This window comes from Brienomyrus brachyistius, chromosome 10, assembly GCF_023856365.1.
Source record: "Brienomyrus brachyistius isolate T26 chromosome 10, BBRACH_0.4, whole genome shotgun sequence".
NCBI lineage: Eukaryota > Metazoa > Chordata > Actinopteri > Osteoglossiformes > Mormyridae > Brienomyrus > Brienomyrus brachyistius.
Window position 1 is genome coordinate 23,376,742 of NC_064542.1, and position 23,071 is coordinate 23,399,812.

The window sequence follows — 23,071 nt, forward strand, 5'->3', positions numbered from 1 at the left end:
CTTTCTCTCAATTCTGGTTAGCTGATAAGCATCGGTCCCTTTCAAGGGGGGACAAATGGAGGGAAAGAGGTACAAAAAAAAAATCTGATTTTAAATAAAGAAACAAAAGAGCACCTTCAGTTTCAGATGAGCAAAGAAAATCATTTTACTAGCAAATGAGGATCACATGCACATAAAACCGCATTGATTGAGAGCAGGTAGCACTCAGGAGTCTTTCAGAAATCTACACATTAAAGCTAATAAGGACAAAACAAACAGGTTGCGTTTAAAAGGTTTTTATTTATAGAACTTTTTGTTCCAATCCTTAAAAACAAAGACAAATGATAATAAATAAAAGGACAAATTATAAAAAGAATAAAATTCCACTATTCACACAACAGAAAATTCATTCATTGAGTGAGGAACAACATTTATTATATGTGATAATTGTGTTTGTGGATATATGTTTTGCAATACATATATAACTTATTTGTGTAACTGGAAAGTTGAAATCTCAAAAAAAAAGCATCTTCAGTTCATCTGATGCTTTGAATTAGACCTTCGACAAGTAAAGAGAGCCTAACATGTAGCACAAATAACTACTGTGAAACCAACCCCCTGGCCCTCATTTAAAGCAGTTCATTCACAAACAAAAAAACACCACCCAAGCAGAGATGTGGCTATTCCAAAAACTGAAAGCCCATCTAATAAAATGTTACATTTGTGTGGATCAACACAAGTAATTTCTGAATGTACATTATTCAGTTAATTCATCTAACAGGCCACCAGAAAAGCAAGAATTTAGACAACTGTCATACATCGGCATTTATCTACAACTAAAACTAATGGCAGATTTACTTACATAATGACCTTATTTAAAAAAAAAACGTAGCTCGCCAAAACTCTGTTCATGAACAATCACTGCATCAGAGCAGATATATATCCATAGGATGACAAACAAGACTCAAAACAGAGACCACAATAAAAGGCAGTGTTTTACAGTCGGGGGAACTATTAAGAGAATACCAGGCTCAATCGAAACAGCCGATTGCCATAAATGGAGAGGAAAGACAGTAGGGCTGTGTGGCTCAGCAGACACACACAAGCGAAGAGAAACACAGAAACGCAAAGAATCCAAGTCTTCTAATGGAGAGAGGCTCATTGGAGAATTACTACATAAGAAAAACATTACACAAACATCTGATTATAAAGATCAAAGTACCCTATGTGTAAGAAAAAAAGTTACACACTAACAGGAATTAGTGCTTTTTGAAACAGATGAGTTTTCTAAAGAGGTAGTTAAAATGACTTTTACTTAGAAGTTATTGCCTGTATTTAATGGTACATCTGGATTCTAATTTATTAAATGTTAGCTCATTTTACTTGCTGTCGTCCTCAAGGCTGGTTAGGCTTTGCTATATAAATATCATAAAAATTCTTGCCAACATTAAATTAATCCCAAATTAAATAAGGAAGGTGACAGTGTGAACAGTGGCAACACCTCCTGTGTTTCTGTAACAGCAATGATCCTAGACAGCTAAATTCAAGAGTTAAAAGACCTTTCACATTCGAGACAATCCAATTTTATCTGGCCAATCAACCTCTCCCATAAAGAGCCATCACTGAGAACTCTTCTTAATATGGTCCTGAAAGCATGCTTGCTATACAGCCGCTTTGTTGATATGACCTCAGAAGCAACAAATAGTTGGGGAAAAAACTCAAAAAGAGGACAAAAAGACAATCATCACCTGGGTCTAGCACTCCAGTTCTGTAGGTTAGAACCCTTTTCGGTGGATGTCTCATTTGGTGGAAACCAATCTTCATGTCATGACCAGAATAACCGTTTGTTTTTAGCTAGACATTTTCACGCCTGGATGAGGGCAGAAAAACGAAGGACAAAAATAGAAGAAATATTTAGAAACATGACCATAAACCACAGATACCACACATATATGCTATAGAAATTATAAGTTCTCAGGAGCTTCCATCAGATCATCCCATTTCGAGGCAGGGAAGCAGGTCCCCCATTATTCAGAGACTAGCAATCAATCATAAACTGTCATTTGTTCAGCAGCCAATGAACAGTGCCTTATTAATCTTATTAATCTGTGTCATCAAGAAATACAAAAAGCTAGCTTCATACTACACGGCATACCTTGTGCGAACTAAGAGATTAACCAAGAAGCAGGAGCTGCAGATGTAATGGAAAGAATCTGGTAAATGTCTGGTTTCATGGTCAATGAGTGGCCACCGATTTATCAAGACACAGCACAGCCCACGTATGATATGAGCATTGCCAAAACAGCAGAACGGCCATCACAAATGTACATTTTTGCTGACATTTTTTGTACCTTAACATATTCATCCAATCCATTCCATCTCAGTCCTCTTAATTACCATTTATCCAATGCAGGGGACACCCAGGGCATGATTCCAGTCCCATGCAGGGCACAGGAACATATGCAAGTATTATCAATTAATTCAGAGCTGCCAACTACCCTAAATGGACTATGGGAAGAAACAGGAGTATCCAGAGGAACCCCACCAAAAATACAGAGAACATGCATACTCCTTACACACAGATATGAGGCTACAGTGCTAGCCACTAAGCTTTGACCTACCTGCATATGACTGAGATACTTGGGTGTCAGGGATCCAACTCTTCCTCCTCCTCACTCTCTGCTTGCTCTCGCAGAGGCAGTGGCATGGCATTGGTGCCCAACAGTCCCCTTCTGAGGACATAGGGACACGCTGGTCCACTCGGAATATCCGCAAAGCCTGGAAGGTGACAACCGTCATGTTTACCATCTTGCTTTTCGGCATTGCGACATTTCTCAATGGGAAATATACCGATTTTTACAGATTATTCATGATTTGGTAGCAATTTTTGTTCTATATATTTATTACTGCATTAGTTCTTTTATTGGTACCCGAAGGTAAATTTTGTTGGCAGTAGAGTCCACACACAAATTCAAATAGGAGGTCACTGCCTAACTAGAGAGTGCATTGTGTTATCAATAACTGTTTTTTATGTATAGATAGAGAGATAGATTGAGAGATAGAAGACCGCTGTTCCCTATAAATGTGGTGATTTCTCTGTGCCTTTTCAATGGTGATGCACTCACAGATCACAGCTGTTTGAGACACCCACCCTTCATGACGACCTCAGGCAGTCCGTAGGGCTCGTACTCGGTATCATCAAATGCAGCTGACATGCGGGAACGGTTCCGCCTTATTCTTTCTGCCAGCTGAGCCGGGTCAGCGGGGATGAGAAAGGACCTCGAAAACATGGTCATGTTGTCCACCATGGACAGAGCTGCGTCCACAGGCGAGAGTGGTGGAGAATCTGCACTCTCCTTGTCCGCCACCTCCACATCTGCTGGCTTATTCCACTCTTCCATGGCTCTCTCCTCTGTCTGTGTACCAGTATGGCACTTCTCCTGATCACTGGAATATGAGGCAAGGGAACCTGCTACGGCACCTTCGTTCATGCTTTCCGTCTGAGTGGCCATGCTCCTCGACTCTCTTTGGTTCTCCCACTGAGGAAAGCTGTTCTCTCCGTCTTCCAGAGGGCTTTTAGAGAACAGGCGTGTTGTCTTTCCTGAGGTTTCATCACTTTCTGCTCCTTGAGTTGCATAATCCTGAACTTTCTCAAAGTCTGCTCCTTCAGACTGCATCTGTGGCCCCTTTTCATTCAGCATTCCACTGTGTTGCTCAGTAAATGCTGAATTTTTTTCTTTGTTTACTTTGGCCTCTGGTTCAAGGATGGCTTTGGTCCAGTTGTCTTCTTGGACAACCATTTTGATCTTTTCACTTGTAGTTTTTTCAACAGCAGCTCTTAGCTGATTATCTTGGTCACTGTTTCTATCAGCCTGTTTGGTTTTGTTCTGTGTATCTGTAGCTCTGGTTTCCTGGTTTTCTTGGAAGAATATCTGAATGTCTGTATGATTACAACGGCTATGTGTAGTTTCTGTGTCCAGTTCACTTTGTCCATGTGCTACTGCTTTGGCCTTGAGGCTTTGAGAAACATCACCATCAGTTGCTGACAACTGAAAAGATAAACAGGAGAAAATGTGAAACTGAGGGTGAAGGTCTCTAACGTTTATTAGGATGAATATGACTTTTTTTTAGTTTTTTGGGAGTTTTAGTATTACCATAATAAATCAAAATACCATAAGATTTAAATTTTAAAATGACAACCTTTCATAGTGTAACATGTATATCGCAAATATTTCATAAATTTCCTGCAAAACAACACTAAATCACCTGAATAGAAACTGCCAGTGTCCCTGTTTCATCATATGCTCCTGAGAGATCGCACGTTTCCCTTTCTCCATGTACTCCATCAACTGCACCTGCCCCAGGAATGAACACTGGCTTCCCGCAATCTTCTAAAATATTCTCTGCATGGGATGGAGACCCCACAAGCTTTTTGGGCTTGCAGGAAACAAGCAGGTGGTCTTCCCGGACCACTGTTATGGAATCATTACTCATGTGAACAACAGGCTCCCCAAAAGAAACAGGGGTAAGAGTGTCTCCAGCCGTCCTCCAGACCTTCAGCTCATCTGCCAGTCTTTTGTTTTCCTCAACGAGACTTGAAACTGCAGACTGCAGTTCCAATAACTAGGGACAGAGGAAAAATACAATATTTTTATTTTTATATATATATATATATATATATATATATATATATATATATATATATATATATATATATATATATATATATATATATATATATATATATTAATGAAAATATGGTGTTTTACTTTTCACAATTTACAAGGAAATCTTGTCGTTAATAAAAACCTCTTTTTAGAAATTATTTTTGCCTACCCCATTCACGCTCTCTACAATATAAACATTTTTATGCAACCATGTGAAGGATAGTATACATTTTTACAGCCCACCTGCTGCTGAAGAAGCCAACTCTGGTTAGAGTGGTTCCCATCCTCTTCAGGCCCAGTCTGTGTGACACCATCCTGCACTCCAGGGCTTCTTTCCTGGTCTTCAATGAATGTTTTCAGCAGCACCTGCAGCTCCTTCAGCTGCTGGCTCTCCTTCCTCAGCTCTGTGTCTGTCTCAGTGACTGTCACTGCCTCAGTCAAGCAGTAACTAGGACAACTCGCTACGTGTGCTATCAAACTACTCCCTTCAGCCATATTTTGAATCCCTTGGGCATCTTTAGTCTTCAAGTCTAGTTCATTACTGCTAGAGCTCATATCTTCAGCTGAGAACATCACTGATGCCTTCTGAATAGCCATTTCTCTCTCTCGACTCACTTCCTTTGACCTGGGAAATGCTGAGTGCAATTTCTCAATAACTTCTGCACTTCCAAAACCACTAATTATGGCATCAATCCACCCCAGCACTCCTTCAGAAATGTTTGGCATCTCCTCTTGCTTCTCCAGAGGACTAACAGACAGAGCCCAAGACTGTAACGCCTTATTTTCCCCTAGTAATGTCATAATAGCATTTATATATTGTTTTACATCCACAGTGGGCTTGTCTCTTACGCGCAGCTCTTTACTTCTACAGATACTTTCAGCTTCCCTAGAAAAATGTAACTCACTGCACTCTGTTGCTGATTCTAGGGGGCTCTGCAAAGACACTCCTGTTTCTTGATCTTTGGTATTTGTATAACCTAATGCAACAGCAGCCACCTGTTTCCCGAGGCATGCTAACTTGGAGTCCAGCTGGTCTTTCTCCCTCTCCAACTGGTTTAACTCGTCCTGATTCACCTGTAGACCCGTCTTAGACCTGCATGTGATCCCTCCAAGTTTGGTATCTTGTTCCTCTACTTTTATCCATTCACCATCTGAATGTACACATAGCTCTGACTCCAATTGCAGCTCTTTGGTGTTAAGTAAGCTGCAGGACAATTGTTCTTCTAAGCTGCAAAGCCTATTACTTGGATTATCTCCATCACCTTTACCAACAATAGGCTTCTCCTGATTGACAGTTCTAGTTACAGATTCTTTAAGGTTCCCTGTCAAATGTTCATACTCATTTAGAACTACTGGATCAAAGTCCCTTTGTGCAGGATGCAGCTCCTCTGTAGATCTCTTGGTAGCAGCTTCACTCTCTTTGTTATCATCAAGTAAATATCCCTTAGAATCCAAAGGGTGGACTTCCTTCCTGCCTGGAGTTGTAACAGCTGCCAGAAAAGATTTGATTTCTTTATTCTCAGTTTTCAGTTGCATTAGCTCATTCATAGCAGCCTGTAATTGCACAACTACCCTGTGTGATGTATCACCACCAACCAGAACACCTAGCTCTGTGCTTATTTGTTCCAAACTGTTCAAATATGTAACTGCTTCAAATTTTGATTTCAGCTCTTTGTTCCCTGCTATTATCTCACGAAGGGATCCCACTAAACTCTCTATATTGGTATTTTCATCACATCCTCTCTGTTGATTGAATGCTACGGGAGAATGCAAATTTTCAAAAGCATGCAGTGTGCTCTTGATATCTTCACACTGCAATATGGGGGATTTCAGCTGGGGGTTTGGTGTTGCTGTAACATCCACCATAGATTTAATGTCCTCTGGGCTCTTGCCTTCCAAATGCAGCTCTTGCTGCTCTCTTTTCAGTAACTTTATCTCCTCTCGACAGCCCTGTAACTCCACCTCCAGCCTCCCGAGGACAGTGTCTCTGTCTTGCAGCTCATGCAGTAAATCCTGTATGTGGCAGCTTTGGCTCTCAAAGGCAAGTGTCAGCTGTTGGGTCTGGCTGTTCACCTGGGCCTGTAGGGCATCCAGCTTACCCTGAGTCTGCCTAGCCCGTCCAGCTTCCTTATCCCTTTCGTCCTTCAGGGTCTCACAGGTTCTCCTGAGATGTTCCAAATCAAGGACCAGCTGGACTGTTTCATCCCGAAACAGCATCGTCTCCAAGCCTACTTGCTTCTCGTTCCTTTTTGAGGGATCCTCAAGATTACTCTCTGATTGTACCTGACCTTCATTATTACTGAAGTTACTTTCACTGTGTTTTGTGCTTTGAGGGTCCACAAGCTCAGACTGAGGGGGGGAGTCACTTGGTGATGATGACGACATAGAGTCGATAATGACAGTCTCACTATTGTTGTTGAAGTTCTCAGCAATATCACATGTGATTAAAGGAGTTTCTCCAAATTCTTTGCCAGTTTCCCTGTCCTGATTCCCCCGGAGCTCCAGCATCTGAACCTCCAGTTGTTCAATCTGTGCTGTGAAAATTCTCCTGCTCTCCAGCTCATGTTCTTCATCCATTCTTCTCCTATCCTCCTTCTCACTCCACAACTGTCTCTCTCGCTCCAGATCCTCTCGTTCTTGCTTGAGTTGGGTCTCCAGTATTGCAACTTGGTGCCTGAGGACTGTACTCTCTGTTTCTTTTTCGCCATCCACCTGTCCCATACTCTGTTCAAGGGCAGCCAGAGCCTCCTTAAGCCTCCTGCTTTCTGCCCTCTCCTCCTCTAGCTCTTTCCCTAACCTCTCACCATCACCCTTTAACTCTTGGGCTTTTTGCCGCAACTGTTCCACTTGAGCGGAGTGCTTGCGGCTTACCTGCTTCAGCCTGCTTCTGGCTTCAGTCTCTGCCTTCCTTTGGGCCTCCAAGTCCTCAAGTCTCCGCTCCAGTTCCCGCTTCACCTCCTGAAGCTCATCATTAAGAGCAATGTTCTGCTTTTTTAGATCCTGTAGTGGTGGCTGGTTGTGTCCGTCTCGGTCAGCAGATGGAATTAGCAGATCCTTATCCTCTTCTGCTTGGACTTGGTCACAGTCTGGTTTTCTCACTTCTCTCACTTCTTCAGAATTCTCCCTTTCCATGTTGTTATTTTGTTCTTTCATATATGCTTTGCTGCCTTGAACATCGTATTTGTTTCGTTCAGCGATCAACTTGGCTTCATCTTCACGAGTCTTCTGATCCTCATTCTTTTGCTTGCCTCCTTCATCCCTTAATTTTTCCTCTGGCTGGGACCCAAGCTCGGTTATGTCGTTGGAGTCGATACCCTCCCCGGGTTCTCTGTCAGAAGGATATCCTGTTTTGGTGGTGCCATCTGTCCTATCTACCTCCCAGCTGTCCCTTGATGGATCATGACCTGTAGCCTTCTTCCTCTGTGAAGGCGGTGCTCGCTGGAGTCGTTCATGATGGGAGACTGAGGAAGGAAAGCTGTCTCCAGCTGGGGTAAATCGAACAGGAACATCAGCAGGGGCAGGGGCAATAAGCTTGGTGGCTGTGAAAGACAGAGAACATTGGATGCATTACCTCAATTATACCTTAATAAAATAAAATGTCTTGGACATAAACAATTAGAAATAATTATGCCGACCCTAACCCAAGCCGCACTGCAAAGAGAGACTAGTTAAATTACGCTTAGGTTTTCCACTGCAGAAGGTGCTCAGGAAAGGTGCCGCATGGTGTAGAGAATGACATAGGGCTGCTACGATTCATTCAGAGTAACTCGAATAACTCCACTACGAAAAAATCCTAGATGCAAATTCTTCACTTTGATGCTCCGTTTAATCCACACGACTATGTACTGCTCAGTGATCACCGTGTCCCACACGGAGGATTATTACTGGTGCACAGTGTGCTGACGCTGCATCACCTGTAGCAGAACAGTAGAAAAAAAAAAAAAAAAAAAGAGTGGCGACACTCCCAAAGGGCAGAGAAATCTCCTGGGTCTCAAACTTCTGGGCCATGGGGGCAGTGAATAGTTGCGAACATTGACATTCATGGCATAAAATCAGGTTCATTTCCATTATTTAGCAAGCACTTTAAGTGGTATGTTGATAAAAAAAAAATAAAAACCATACATTAGTCGTCAATTTACTAAATATTATTTTTTATATATGCTTACCAGCCCTGCGATGGGCTGGCCCCCCATCCTGGGTTGCTCCCCGCCTCATACCCATAGCTTCCAGGATAGGCTCTGGACCCCCCGCGACCCAGAAGGATAAGCGGGTTTGAAAATGGATGGATGAAATTAAGGAATTAAGCTTTAGCGTGCTGCATGAAAAAATAGCAACTCCTGGCTTGCCAAAGGGCCGGTTCTTGAATGGCAAAATGTTACGTTTGTCTGGAAACTGTTCTTAGTGTTCGGGGGAGATGTAGTCAGTAAAAGGCTGCAGTCACGGCTATTTATGCTGGGTCACTAAAGAACCAAGGTACCATGTGCTCAAGAGGCAAGAACACATAAATTTTTTTTTTTTTTTTAATTTGTACATAAATGCACTAAAGGTCTTTACATAAGACAATATATTAATATATAATATAATATATAATGGAAAATATATTAGAGAAATATATAAATGAGCATGCAGTGTCAACTCTTATCCTCCTCATGTTTTTATATAATGTGAGTTTGGCACACTTAGAAAGCTCTGTGCATTTCAGGGGTGTTGGAAATAGGAGGAAGGCATCCACCCCAAAATCAGCAAAACCTTCCCCCCTTCCCAAATAATAAATGAATACATAATTAACATTCCCTGCGATGGGCTGGCCCCCCATCCTGGGTTGTTCCCTGCCTCGTGCCCATTGCTTCCGGGATAGGCTCCGGACCCCCGTGACCCAGTAGGATAAGCGGTTTGGAAAATGGATGGATGGATGGATGGATAATTAACATTGTGTTCCTTATCTATCATTATATATACTTAACTAAGAATGTTTTGGGAAACAAGTTGTCTGTTAAAGCTCTAACATAAGGTAGAACTTACGAACGACAGCATTACGAAGGTTTCGGGAAACCGAGCCCTGCCTTTTTTCCTCATTTGAATTGTTACTAATGCTCTTTAATAGAAATGCTCCGATCAGCATTTTTGGGGCCGATCACCGATTACCAAGATCATGATCTGCCAATTGCCGATCACTGCCGATCACAGAATGGCAGGGGAATGGGAATCTTTTATCTATAATCTAGCAGAGTTTGCACCATTTGTAGAAATGAAACCAACTCTAAATTAACTATATTGAAAAAAAAAAAACTGTATAAATAGGCTACAGTCAAGATCTTGAAGAACTACCAAGTGTTTATTTTAGAAAATGAGAACTTAAGGCTACTGTAGGCCATCTTTCCCAAATAAGGCAGAGTAACTTAAAATTATTCGTGGATCAAGGCAGCTTAGCAGGCGACGGAACCCTTTATCCTCCACAACGGACAGAGGTTGTTAGTCGAGGCAAATTAATTCCATTATTCTGAACGTGATGTCTTTCCACCTCGTACTATCCCTGCTGTATGGTTCACGTCGTTTAAATGCATCACTCACAATCGGCTGGGTGAGGGATGGGGATGTTGTTGGCTTCGGCTGGTTTAGTTTCTCATACTCGGCATATTCAGTTGTATGGCGTATTCTAAGATGCCTAATCACGTTAGTGGTGTTAAAATACCGTTGCTTGCTTCCACCTCGAGGGATTTCATCACGACATACATTGCAAACGGCTAACTTTACGTCTTTATCGGACACTTTGAAAAACGTCCAGACGGGAGAACTCATGTTGCCACTGGTAAGCTCCGCTCTGCTGTTGTTTACCTGTGCACCGTGCATGCACGTGTGAAAAAGTCGCACAAGTAATTTACGTCAAGTGATCGGCTTTTTTGATCGGAGCTTTTGGGGTTCACCGATCAAGCTATTTTTAGCCAATATCGGCCAATCATGATCGGTGGCCGATCAATCAGAGCATCACTACCCTTTAATAAGGCAAAAGTATTTCTTATGCGATTGCGATTCATCGATAGAATTATCAATGGAATACTTGATTACTAAATTAATCAATAGCCGCAGCCCTAGAATGATAGTGACATAAAACCAAAGAGATGCATATATACCGTCAGAGAAACTAATAATTAATAATAGAACATGACGTTTTTTCCTTCAGATACTCCACGCAGATCACTGGTATCTCTGATGATAGTGACACAACCAGCTTAGTTTAGAGAAGCTTTTGCCCCTGTTAGTAAACAGGGCAGTGCCAGCACAGGTATAGGTTGGGTATGGATTGCATTTTTTAGAATAGAAAACCGTCAGTTCACAGGTACGGCTTGGTTTCTGGTAGCAGAGGAAGAGAGCCAATAGTGCTGGCAAAATATTGTATGCATTCAGCAGAGGGCAGCAGTAATACAAATTTTGTTCTCTGACACAACAAACAAACACAAAGATGATGACACATCTGAAGACTACAAAGAGTTCTTCAAAATTAGCCAGCAGTATTAGTCACTTGTAAACAATGCAAGACTAACCAAAAATCAAATGATGTAATAAAAACTGGGTGTGGTAGGGATTTACGTAGATTTGTATGCGAGAGCCACTGTGTGAAACCTTCTGTGGAAACATCCTCACTATTGCCACCTCTAGTCAAACTAGCCTCCACCTAGGAGGGGTTGCATTTGATAGGCTGGGCAGACAATGGCACTAGTTAAAAGAAAAAAAAAACCTTCCACAAATATTAATTTTCTAAAAGCAAGGTTAAGATGACCGATGTTGAGTCTATGTTAGGTCTCTGGGTATGTATGCCTGCACAGTAGCATACAGCTGTTTAACATTGTCCACACAAATGACAGATTCCAGTAGGTCACAGATGAAATGCCTAGAATCCTCACAGGCCTTCCTCACCCTTCAGCTCTTCCAGCAGCCTCAGAGCCTCACTGAGCTCCTGTGTCAGCCTCCTCACTTCCTCCTCCAGGCCCTTAGCCCTCCGTTCACTCTGTTCCAGTCTCAAGGCCAGGTCGTCCCGCTCTCGGATCGCCTCCTACAGCAGGGCACATGCATTCAATGCACTCTAAAAGACCCTGAAAGATTGCAGTGCGTGGCTTATGAACACTCCACCAGATGACTAAAGGCATCTAATGCTATGTTCACATTACATGATTTTAGCCCCGATTTTCCACTCGCCAACAGTTTTCAGTGATTGCTCACAAAAACAAGGAGGCCAATCAGTGTTCGATGAGTCGCTGATACATGGCAGGCTCCATCACATATCTAGCATGCTAAATATCTAGACCCGATGGCTACTCCAAATCCTGTAATGTGAAAAGTGTTGTGATTGGCAATGAGTGCAGCAAAGAGCTGCAACCAATTAGTGATTGGTAATGAGTGCGATGATGACCTATAGCCAATGAGAGAGCAAGAGACACATGAGGAAACACCCACATGAGGAGTCACATGCCAAATTCACACTGCACAAAAATAAAAGTCATCAGATCGCTATAAAAAAAATAAAAAATCAACAATGATGCCGGTAGCAAAAATTCGGTGAAGAAAGTTTGTTTGAACTTTGGCTAGGTGACTAATGCCTTTTTAATGTTTCTAACAACCTGTACCACAAACAAGTCGAGAAAGAAGAGGTGTACAGAAATAGCCAATTTTCTTCAACAGTCATGTGCCACTTCGTGTGTTTCTGCGACATAACAGTTGAGACCAGACAGACTAGTTGGGAATAGTTGGGATTCCGCCAGGTGAAAGATCTTGCAGTGTGTAATCCCCTGATAGTGATCAGCCATGTAGTGTGCAAACTCCAATGAGTTCAAGACTGCCAGTTACAAGACAACAAGTAATGTAGTGTGAACAGTACAAGGATCTGACAATTTTAAAAGTTGTGTATTTTGAACTTAGCATTATGACTCTCTGAACTGTCCACCACCATAATTACGGTTTATGTCGATGTAACAGTTCACAGCACCTTCTTCATATGAGAATGAGTTTAAAACCAGCAGAATTGCACCGCTTTGCCCTCATCCCCACACAGCCTCATACCGTCAACTTGCACTGGGACTGCTGTTGGACCTTTTGGTTTTCAAGCAGCTCTCTCTCTGTCCACTGCAGCTTCCCCTTCACCATGTCCAGGTCCTTCTCCACAGCCTGCTTCTGTAGCAATGCCTGGAGAGGAACGGAAAAGGGGGTTTAATGGGAGAACAGCAGAGGTACGTCTGGGAACGATGAATGAGCAGATTGAAAAGGAGAGAGGCAGTGAGAGACGACAGAGAAGACAGAAGGGACAAAAGTGAAGGGAAAGGAGATGCAGGTGAAAGGAGGGAAAACACAACCCCATGCAGGACACAAGACCCTCAGTGCATCGTGCTCATAGCCGATGCCTCAGCAAGAACAGACAAGGTGCAAAATCAGCTGAAAATGCCAACCGAGTTCTAGATCCAAAAAACATGCGATTTGCATGATTACATAAATACAAAAGTTGACCAGATTAATTTTTTTATACTTATTCTGCCATATTAGCTTAGAATTATAGAAATATATTTGTCTATAATCACAAAACACTGGCTTTGTGATTGACCTGCAATTAAGAAAAAAAACATAAGAACTACATAAGAACTATACAAACGAGAGGAGGCCATTCGGCCCATCAAGCTTTTTTCTTTTTTTTTTTTAGTGCTTTTTTTATTAGAGATAAGGAGATGAAACATATTACATGTCATACTATAGATGCGAAAGACGGGGTTAGTAGTACCAAGTAACATCACTATTTAAGGTTTGGCTGGAAGAGCCAGTCTAGCCATAGAAGAAAAATGTTTAAGAATGACTTTGACAAAATGTCCACCAAGCATATTACAATTATTATACCGAGTTGTTATGACTGGCCTGTTGAACTACATAGGGCAGTTAGGGATGTCTAAGGATTCACATTAGCAGGAGAGTATTAAGTTACACACTGCACTGTTATCATTCCTGCCCCTCCCCATCTCCCCCCCCCCCCCATGCTGTTCGTCTGACCTCTGACCCACATCCTCTCACTCAGCCCTCCTTGTCCCCAAGGCTTTCTCCATGTACTCCTCCCACAAACTCTTTCCCTATAACGAAAAGCTGACATTTACGTACGGGCAAAGGCTGTATCTGAAATTACAGTACAAACACACACACACACACATAAACACCAACTCACTAACCTTGATACCCCAAAAATCCACTGAGTGAAACAAAAGAGACATAGAAAATAAGAGAATTTGAAAGACAGAGAGAAGAGGAAAGTGAGATTAGTTTAGTAAGTCATAGAGCAAATCATTCTCTCGTGACAGTAGAAAAAGCCTGATCAGCCAAGGAAGTGAGAGGAAAGAAAACAGAGCAAGACAACAAACAAGTTTCTAGTGTTACGCAACATGGATGTTTTAGATTCCAGCAAAGCGAAAAGCCAGTGAACATGTCACTGTTTGGCAGTTCAAATATAAACTCTGTGGAAGCCTGAATGTCCCAGAAATATTTCTTTCAATTCTCGTACCAATTGAATACATTGCTTTTTACATTTACATGGCTTATGCAGTTTGTTATTGTTTGTGTGTGGAAGCACTAGACCGTCCCACAGGCATGTGTGTGTGTCGATGTGCACCTTATCACACTGTGCCTGCAGTGTGTTGTGGAGTGTCTGTGCACGCTGGATTTCATGCTTCAGTCGGCTGTTTTCCTGCTGGTGCTCTCTCTCCATGTTCTGCTTGTCTTTCTGCAGTCCCAGCAGCTCCTGAAAGGTGCCACAATGCACACTGCACATACAGCAAGCACACAGCCAGTCCCTCTCAGCAGTACCAACATATTACATGCCAGTGCATGTGCAACGTATGGTACATTTTGTTTACATGGTACCACTTGCCCAAGTGGCTCCTGTGGCCTGATATGCAGGATCCACACTCCCCAACACACAAGTACACCTCACAAACACCCAAGGGCTGCAGAATGGAACCACATACCCTGTGATGCTCTTTCTCCAGCTCTCTCCTGCTTTGCTCAGCGCTCCGTCGGCTGCTTTCTGCATTCTGCCTCTGGCAGCTCAGCTCCTCCTGCAGCTGTTTCAGCTTTTGCTCAGCAGCCATGACCTGTGTAAAAACCCAGGTCAGGGCCTGCTACTCAGTAGCCCTCTGGTTGTCACCTGCTAGTGGTGTTAAACTCATTTTCTGTTGGCTAAGTAAAACTCATTTCCTTGCTTTAATTGGTCAAATTACTGTTTATCTGTACTGTTTATACTAGCTAATTTTCCCAAAATATACTGTTTACAGAATGCTATGTTTCAATTCATAATGGACAAGCTTAACACCTTTGCAGTACTCCAACATGATTTTTTTACACTACAGCTGGGGAAAACATCCAAAGAATTAACCTCCTTTGTTCATAGGTGAATTTATGATTGATGAACCAATAATCAACTGATCACAGAGAACATGAAAGAAAACAAGTAGAAACAAGTGCTTGATACTTCAAAAAAAAGGTACATTGTTCAGAATTGGTCATACTTCATCACTGCCAGTTCACCTTGCTACACTCTTTCTCGAGAGAAGCACTGGTCCGGGCAAGCTCCTCTGTGGTTCGGGTCAGATCTTGCTCCCGGGCTGCCAGCTGGGATTCCAGGCCGCGGCGCTGGTCCGATGCAGATCGTGCCTCCTGCTCCAAAGACTGGACCCAGGTCTGCATTTCCTGGATCTTTGAGCGCTGGACTGAGAGGCAGAGTGAGAATGAGAGACTGCTAAGAAATGTATCATTCACTATGCATTAAAAAACTTCTGAAATCTAATTTCACACGTCATCCCAAACCCCTTAAAACATAACGAGATCAGAATAGTGAATCATTTTAACCTACTTCTTTATTTATCCTTTGAGTTGGTAAAAACAGGCACAGCAGTATGACTCATACTGACAGCCCTGGGACTCTAAACACTGATGACACACACCAACAACATGGCTGCCTTTTCCCAGTAGTCCTTAATAAAGATCCATTTTATCATAAAATATATAGCCCCTTTTGCACTTTTTGATTAACAAGTTGATGGCAAATGTGCTCTACAAAAAAAAAAAAAACACCCACTTGTTTCTCCAATTTTTTAGGTGGTACAGAAACATCCACAATGTTGGATGATCACAGCTGTGAGTGACAGAACTGACTGGAAAACAATACCTGGCATTCAGGGCTAATGCACTCAGCAAACACAGCTCTCATTCAGGCACACTTCAAAACCGGAACTTCTGGGTTCTGCAAGTGAACTTGATTGTTGCTCTGCTAGTCAAAGCAAACTACAGTCTGAAATATAAGCTATCACTACCATTAAATACGCTATCATTAGTATTATCATAGTGATTCTAAAGTTAATTACTATTATTACAAGCATTTTGAACCCTAATAAATATACACATTTCTGTACTGTAACTGTACTCTGCTCTTACAGGGCAGTTTCCTGCAATGCAGAAAAACAAAATTCGAGAAAGTCTAGTGTGAAGGCAGTTGCACAGCAGTTTTAAGCTTGTGTAAACTGGCTTTCAGTGCATCAGAACTACTACGCTGGATATAAATGTGTCTCTCTCTGTCTGTTTACCAGAACTGTTTTTCAAATGTGTGTCCACAGTGCCATTTGCTCCCGTTGTTATGGCGACTACAATTTAGCCTATGATGATGGCAACAGGAAACTGCCAGGTGACACACACTGGGACAAGAAGGTCCATCATAGGAAATGGAAACTTGAGACAAATTCACAAACATGGGAAAGGCTCCAAATCAGTAACGAGGGTCACTTCATGCCAACACAGACACACTGAGGGCTACAACAACAGTGCCTGTTTACTTTGGAATGCGACCTGCATGGGTATCAAATGTAAAATATTTCCATGTTTTCATGTGAAATAAAGGAAAATAAACACATGTTTCCAAAATTTCAGCAGCTGGCAAAGTCTATCCAACACTGGCATCACCAACCCCCCCCCCCCCCGTGGGCCAGCCCATCTGCATTGTCATGTCAGTCCCCTACTCCCTATTGTGAGGAAAACCAGATAAGGATAACATGGATGCACTTGAGGGTGGTACAGTAGCAAAAGGCTTCTGTGCTATTATAGGAGAGATACGCATACTCAGCAAACACTCAGAAATGTTCAGACCACTTAAATGTTATCTTAACACACACACGTCTACGTAAAAGGAGAAGAAATACTTCGCTGGAACATACAGATAACAGACAATTTCGTATAACAGAGCATATAAACAATATGTAGATTACTCATTTTTTCCCAAATTGCTGAATTGGTCATTTATTAACAGACAGCGTCATGAAATTAAATTGCTTATAGTATTATACAGCCATTATACAGCCATGTACTATAATGCAGAAGTGAAGCGATGTGTGACTTTATCAAGTACAAAACAGCACTTGCTCTTGAAAATGCAGGGCTGGGCGACATATTAAACTTTTTATCTTATATTTACATACGAGACAGCTTGATAATGCATGCTTATATAGACTGAATTTCTGATTGTAAATGTAGACGATATGGTTTGCCATAAAATGACATGATGAACAGATCAGGCACTGCCAGAAAATGTAACGTGGTGTACACATGTAACGTGCATATACATGCCTTTGTTTACGGTACACACATTTGTTGGCAGCGCAATATGGCTGCAATTTGACTCCATAGATTTAACCTTTGAACAACCTAGTAGTTAAATATTTGAAATACTTTTTCTGTTTTTTTCTTACATTGTAGGCACTCACATTGTAGGCACTCATGTTTAGTCAATTTCCATTTTTTTTGTTCATGTGAAACAGTTCTGCAGAGGAATGCAATAGCACCAAAATAATTACATAATGTCTTATACTGAATATAAGCATTTACCTGAACAACCTAATTATTAAATACTTGAAATATTCATTTACATTTCAGAAACTTGAATATTTAGTAAAACACTTTAGCTCATTGTTTCTTCAGTCTAAAAAACAATGACCTGACCAATAGGCCTCTGTCACGATAACAAATTTTGCTGGATGATAAATTGTCCCGGGAATTATTGCGATAAACAATAATACTGTCGTTGTGAGACTATTTTCAACTGATGTAATGATAATGGCATATTAATGCAAGTACACCCTTTCAGCGATCAAAGAACTTTAATTTCTAAAGAGCATTTAACACTGGGACTGAAAGACATTTTAATATCCAAAATAAATAAAACAACCAAAAACAAATAAAATGGCAAGAAAGGATAAACGTCTGTTTCAGAAGCTAAAAAAACAATAATAAATAATTTCCTAAGTGCACCACGTCCTCAAAATACAATCGAGTTTTAAGTTTCCACGCACATTTCTGGGAAATTCGGCAAATCCAACATATTTATACTCACATTTCATATAATTTATTGCCATTTTACTTTACCGCTTATAGTGAACACGTGATGCTTATAATCCGCTGATCATCATAACCGATTTTTTCTTCATGTCTCAGTCTAACTCCAGCTACAAAGTTGAACGAATAAGGCTCCCCTTCGTATCCGTGGATGTAAGACAAGGCAAACATCTTAAAGCCCTTCTCTAATTTACTCGTTGGTACTTTGGAGAAGGATTTACAAAAGCGATGTTCGTCATTGATCATAATGGGCAAGTCCTGTAAACGGCATGTACAAACCAATGCCATTTTCCACAGACCGGAAATGACCAAGCCGCACTTCCATGAACACAGAAGCTGACGTGCAAAGAGCCCACTGACACGAGAGTTCACGCCTCATTACTAGTGATGTGTCGCTCGTGAAGAAGACGGCTCTTTGAGCCGACTCTTTTTAGTGAACGATGGGAGCCGGCTCCTGTTCAAGAGCCGTTTTATTAATGTTTATAGAATTGTCCAGGTTTTTGAGCTGCCTAAACATTAAGGACGACAGTGGCCGGAACACGTTGTCTTCTGAAAAAGCCCCCCCACGAGACGGTGTCTTATTTTTAACATACTCAAATCAGGTCACACTAATCAGCATCAAGTTAAACGAAGAGAGGGGCGGGTTTTTTAAAAAAGAGCCGTTTAGGAGCTGAAAGCGCCCACTCTCCTTGGTGAGCTGAGCCAAATGAGACAAACAAGCATGCAAATGAAAATTATCGCGGCCGGAAAAATTATCAACCTAATTTTAATTATCGTGCAATTAATTGATTTATCGTTTATCGTGACAGGCCTACTGACCAACATTCCTTACTGCTAAAAAGTTCAATTCTTCTAAGCATCTTTGAATACGGCAAAAAAGGCAACAGACAATGCCATGACATACCATCAATCTCCCTTCTGAGGTCATTTTCCATCCCACAGTCCCGCTGAAATTGAACATCACTGACTTTTTCTGTGGTCTGCAGTGACAAGACAGGCCTTTCACTAGAGGTAGATGGAGCATCCTCTCGTTCCCATGGAAACATAGCTGAGGAATTGGAGGAATTTGACCGTCGGGTTGATTGGCGGACAGGTGTGGAGCTGTGTGGTTGCCGAGGGGACATAGTCCCCCCCAGCAGTGATCTGGGACTACAATCACCAAACTGCAACTGCTGCAGGACAACATAAAAAAGAGGTTAGGGTGACAAGATAAACATGCCCATGGACAGTCAGAAGCCTTTAAATTAATGATTAGCTCATACTCTGGCATGCAGTGCTTTAATTTCACTCTCTGCTCTGTATTCACTCCTCTCCTCCCATCGCAAGCCTGCAGAACACAAAAACTGCATCAGACAGAGGTCAAGCGACAAAAGATTAATAAACCAATAAACCAAATAAGAAAGACTAAGGTATCATACTGATGGGACAGGAACAAAATGAGAGGAAAGAGACAAAAACTGGGTAGCCACCATTATCCCTTGATGAGGACAAGCTCCAGCAGGGAGTGGAGAACAGTGTTGAGTCCACAGAGTTGCTGGCATTCTGCAGTTTCTCAAGCTCCGCCTCCAGCCTGGGGATCAGAACAGTCTCTCACAAACTGGAAGCTGTGGGGGGCTCTCCTCCAAATCCCAATTTAGTCTCAAATGACAAAGAAGAAGAGGAAATACCTGGCCTGCTCTTTACCACCTGCATTCATAAACCATGTACTTTCCATGTCATCACTGACAGGCTACCATTCCCTTCAGAAATGTTGTTAAACATGATTCAACTGATAGATGCTGTGCGGCCACAATTAAAGATTTGTGTGGTAGTGACATAATTTCTGAGACAGAAAAAGCGTCTGCAGGACTGCACCGCAATGCATTTGTGATGTCTTACCGTTTGACCTCCTGCGTCAGAGACTGCGTGAGCGTGCGGGAGGCATCCAGCTGTCCCTCAAGGCTGCACACCTGGGCTTGCTTTACCTGCAGCTCCTGGGAAAGGCGCTCTTGGACCTTTAGCCCTGCCTGTACTTCTTCCTGGGAGCTTTGTAAGTCCCGCTGGGCCACTGCCAGCTCTGAGCGTACCTCATCATACTGCAGGTAGACAGGGGTGCGGTGGATGAGTATTACTAATCTTCTACAGTTACATACAGAATACCGAACTGGACTTCTAAACAAAAGTCTCCTCTGCTTTTGTACCCTTTAGCATAGAAAATCTGGACTGAAGAACTGAATTACTATTGAAGAAATGAAATACTTGGTGCTTCAGCAGAAATCTAGTGGTGAAAACTGATGGAAAGAAATGATCCAAGTAGTTAATACATTATTAATTATATGCAATTACTTTTCAAAACCATTAAGTGTCTCTTTGACTATGTGGCTAAAACCCAAATAAAATGCATTTCAGAATATATAAGTCAAGTAAAACACTTCCTTTATCTTTTGTTAAACTAGGCTTGGCATGCAATTCCTTTTGTGTGTTTACATATTAAAATCTATGCACACAGTGCACACTTGCTGCCCAAATACACAAATACCTTAAGTTTCTGCTTGCTGAGAGCAGCTTCTGTGCTGTCCAGCTTCAGCTGTTTCTGCTGCTTCTCCCGCTTCAGCTGCTCTTGCTGGGACTCCAGCTCCCGCACTTTCTGCAGGGCCCGGCCTGAGAGCCCAGCCATCCAGTCGTCCACTGCCCAGCTCATCGCGGCACAGCTCAGAAGCACATGCGTTTCACAGAGCCGCTGCTGGTGCTGTGCGTCCAGCTGGGTGGAGCAAGAAGTCAAGCCATCCCACTAAAACACCGAAGTCTGGCAAAATCAGGAAAAAGGTTAGCACACTCTGCAATACCCATGACAACACGCAAAGTAGCAGTTCGATGCTAGGTCCACCTGGACATCTGTATGCAATGTGCTGTTTGGGTCAGGCTTAGCATAAGCAAATCAGACAACATTCATAATGTGACTCTGCACCTTGTTTATGTAGCCATGGAAACATAATGGTGCAAAATAGAACAGCTTCTCTCTCCTGGGCTAAAGGACAATCAGTTGGGAAATACTGAAGAGCTTTGCAACAACAACAGCAAAAAAAGAGAAGAGCACTAAATCAGACATGACTGGACACCACTGTAATTTTTATTTTATTTTTTATAGCTCAGGTCTACAATGCAATAAATAAATAAATCCAAACTTTCACGTCCAGAAAAGGAAGCACAACTAGGCACTATGAGAAATAACAAAGAACATAGAATAAAGACAATCAACATTGTGAATAATGATCTTTGTGTGTGTATGGTATGCATTTCTGCATAATAATATGCACCTAAAGGTAAAGCAAGGTGAAAATGGAGGTGTCAAGACCTACATGCATGCCGGCACACAGAACTACAAACATACTGCATGAAAACATAAAATGTGCATACAATCAGTTCATGCTGGGAGAACCAGAATCAACAGGTTTATGGCATTTTGGTCATCAGGTGATCCTCCGAGAAACTATATCAATACTACTTAGTATGTATATCTATCTATTTATCTATCATGCAGTTTAAGTCAATTTTAAGTCAAACTGCTACTGTATCTGCATTGAGTCAGAGGACTCAAAAGCAGAGTACCAGGTTTAGGTTAATTGTTCGTGTTTTGAATCATAGTTGGTTATCATTGGCTCGCGGCTGCAGACAGTGGAGATCATTTGAGTCGGACACGAAAATAGCAAGAATGTAAAATTCGCTTAAATGTAAAGTCGAAGTAAATGTAAAGTTTAACGACGCTAATGTCTCGTACAGACTGCAGTGCCAGTGCGTGGCAGCGTCGTGCACGCCTGCCGCCCCGCTTGGCGACTCCGCTCAGCGTTCGCCATTCAACCAACGTGTCAGTCAGGAGACCAAGCGTCATCAATCAGTCTTTTCATTAAGAAACCAGCTCGTTTTAAGATAACGCAAACTATTTAAGAGCACTATGGTGATATGCTGCAAGGTCGCCCTGAACACTTCATATCATCATAACTTTCAACTTATCATGAAAGAAATCATTAGTTGGGCACTAGAAGAATAATATCTTATTTCTAATGATTAAATAAAAACTGCCGACGGGCATTCATTAAATCTATCTGATTTCTTGTCAATTAAGATTAACGCAAGTTACGTGCAGCTCATCAAACATTAGCCTGAGCCACAAGACAGAAAGACAATGCTGTCATTAGTCCTCACGATATGAACAACTGAAGTCAATGGAAATATTATTTTTGGATACGGTCGGTCAAACATCGCTTCGGGTGGATAACTATAATTCTCTAAGCTAAGAAAACATAACATAATGATGTAAAACAGCCCTTATTTCATAAACAATCACGACACGCGCATTTATTAAAAGGTCGCTAAACTAGACAATAGTGTCCACTTACCGTTTAAATCCTTCCTTTTCAGTTAAGTTAAACTTTAAAATCTTACACACCTGAACTGGAGTTCTAGAGTTTATTTCAGTTTTCCATATTAGTCAAACAACCGGTTCATTCACAATGACTAGTGAACGGCCAATAACCCGCCGTCCGGTGCCCGAATAAATATCCAGTCCCAGCTCGCGCCTCCGGCTAGCTGCGCGGCTAGCAATCGGTCACAGGCACGAGGCGGAGGGCGGTGACGTGCCATGCCGAGACTAGGAGGTCTGCAAAAAGCTGCCCGCGAACGACACCTGCCGGCAGATTTAGGGAACACTTTGCGCCTTACAAAAGCGCAGCCCAATCTCGCAGTAGTTATGATTTTGTTCGTTATTTCGTGTTTTATTTGCTTTTATTCAAATTAGTTGCGTTTTACCTCTATCATAGAGGTAGACATTTGTGTAATAAATCTCAGCTAACAATTTCTCGTTCTAGGAACGTTCACAAACAAGGAGGTGGGATTGTGTTTACAATATACAGATAGAGTATTTTCAAATAATGATTTTTTTATTAGAAAACCTTTTCAACAATAATTACCCTTAAAATTATGTTCAGGTAATAACATTATCCTGGTAATGTTGACAACCTTTGTTAAAATGTCCATCCATCCAT

General features: G+C 41.8%; 1 protein-coding gene across 2 annotated transcripts; it reads right to left on the bottom strand.

The window, feature by feature from the left end:
• Positions 1-259: 259 nt before the first annotated feature.
• On the bottom strand, positions 260-22,617 carry si:dkeyp-115e12.6 (centromere protein F). Of its 2 annotated transcripts, none has more exons than XM_049028381.1 (16): positions 22,477-22,617; positions 20,569-20,835; positions 19,929-20,125; positions 19,520-19,620; positions 19,313-19,377; positions 18,955-19,222; positions 15,198-15,379; positions 14,639-14,764; positions 14,284-14,412; positions 12,702-12,824; positions 11,562-11,697; positions 4,890-8,185; positions 4,246-4,602; positions 3,131-4,028; positions 2,601-2,757; positions 260-1,849 (listed from the first exon to the last, which is right to left on the bottom strand). In XM_049028381.1, the coding sequence occupies exons 2-15, from the start codon at positions 20,728-20,730 to the stop codon at positions 2,627-2,629; spliced, it is 6,171 nt and encodes a 2,056-aa protein (XP_048884338.1). In that variant the 5' UTR covers positions 20,731-20,835; positions 22,477-22,617; the 3' UTR covers positions 260-1,849; positions 2,601-2,626. The 2 variants fall into 2 exon arrangements, with proteins under 2 accessions (XP_048884338.1, XP_048884337.1); XM_049028380.1 differs by having other exon boundaries at positions 22,427-22,617.
• Between the last annotated feature and the right edge of the window lie 454 nt (positions 22,618-23,071).

What these genes read in the sequence shown, in the direction of transcription:
- si:dkeyp-115e12.6 (XM_049028381.1), bottom strand. Translation starts at nt 20,730, where the DNA reads ATGAGCTGGGCAGTGGACGACTGGATGGCTGGGCTCTCAGGCCGGGCC. An exon ending in GTTGGCTTCTTCAGCAGCAG is followed by an intron (nt 4,603 to 4,889) that starts GTGGGCTGTAAA and finishes CTCTGTCCCTAG; the next exon opens with TTATTGGAACTGCAGTCTGC. An exon ending in GCCTGAGGTCGTCATGAAGG is followed by an intron (nt 2,758 to 3,130) that starts GTGGGTGTCTCA and finishes GTCACCTTCCAG; the next exon opens with GCTTTGCGGATATTCCGAGT.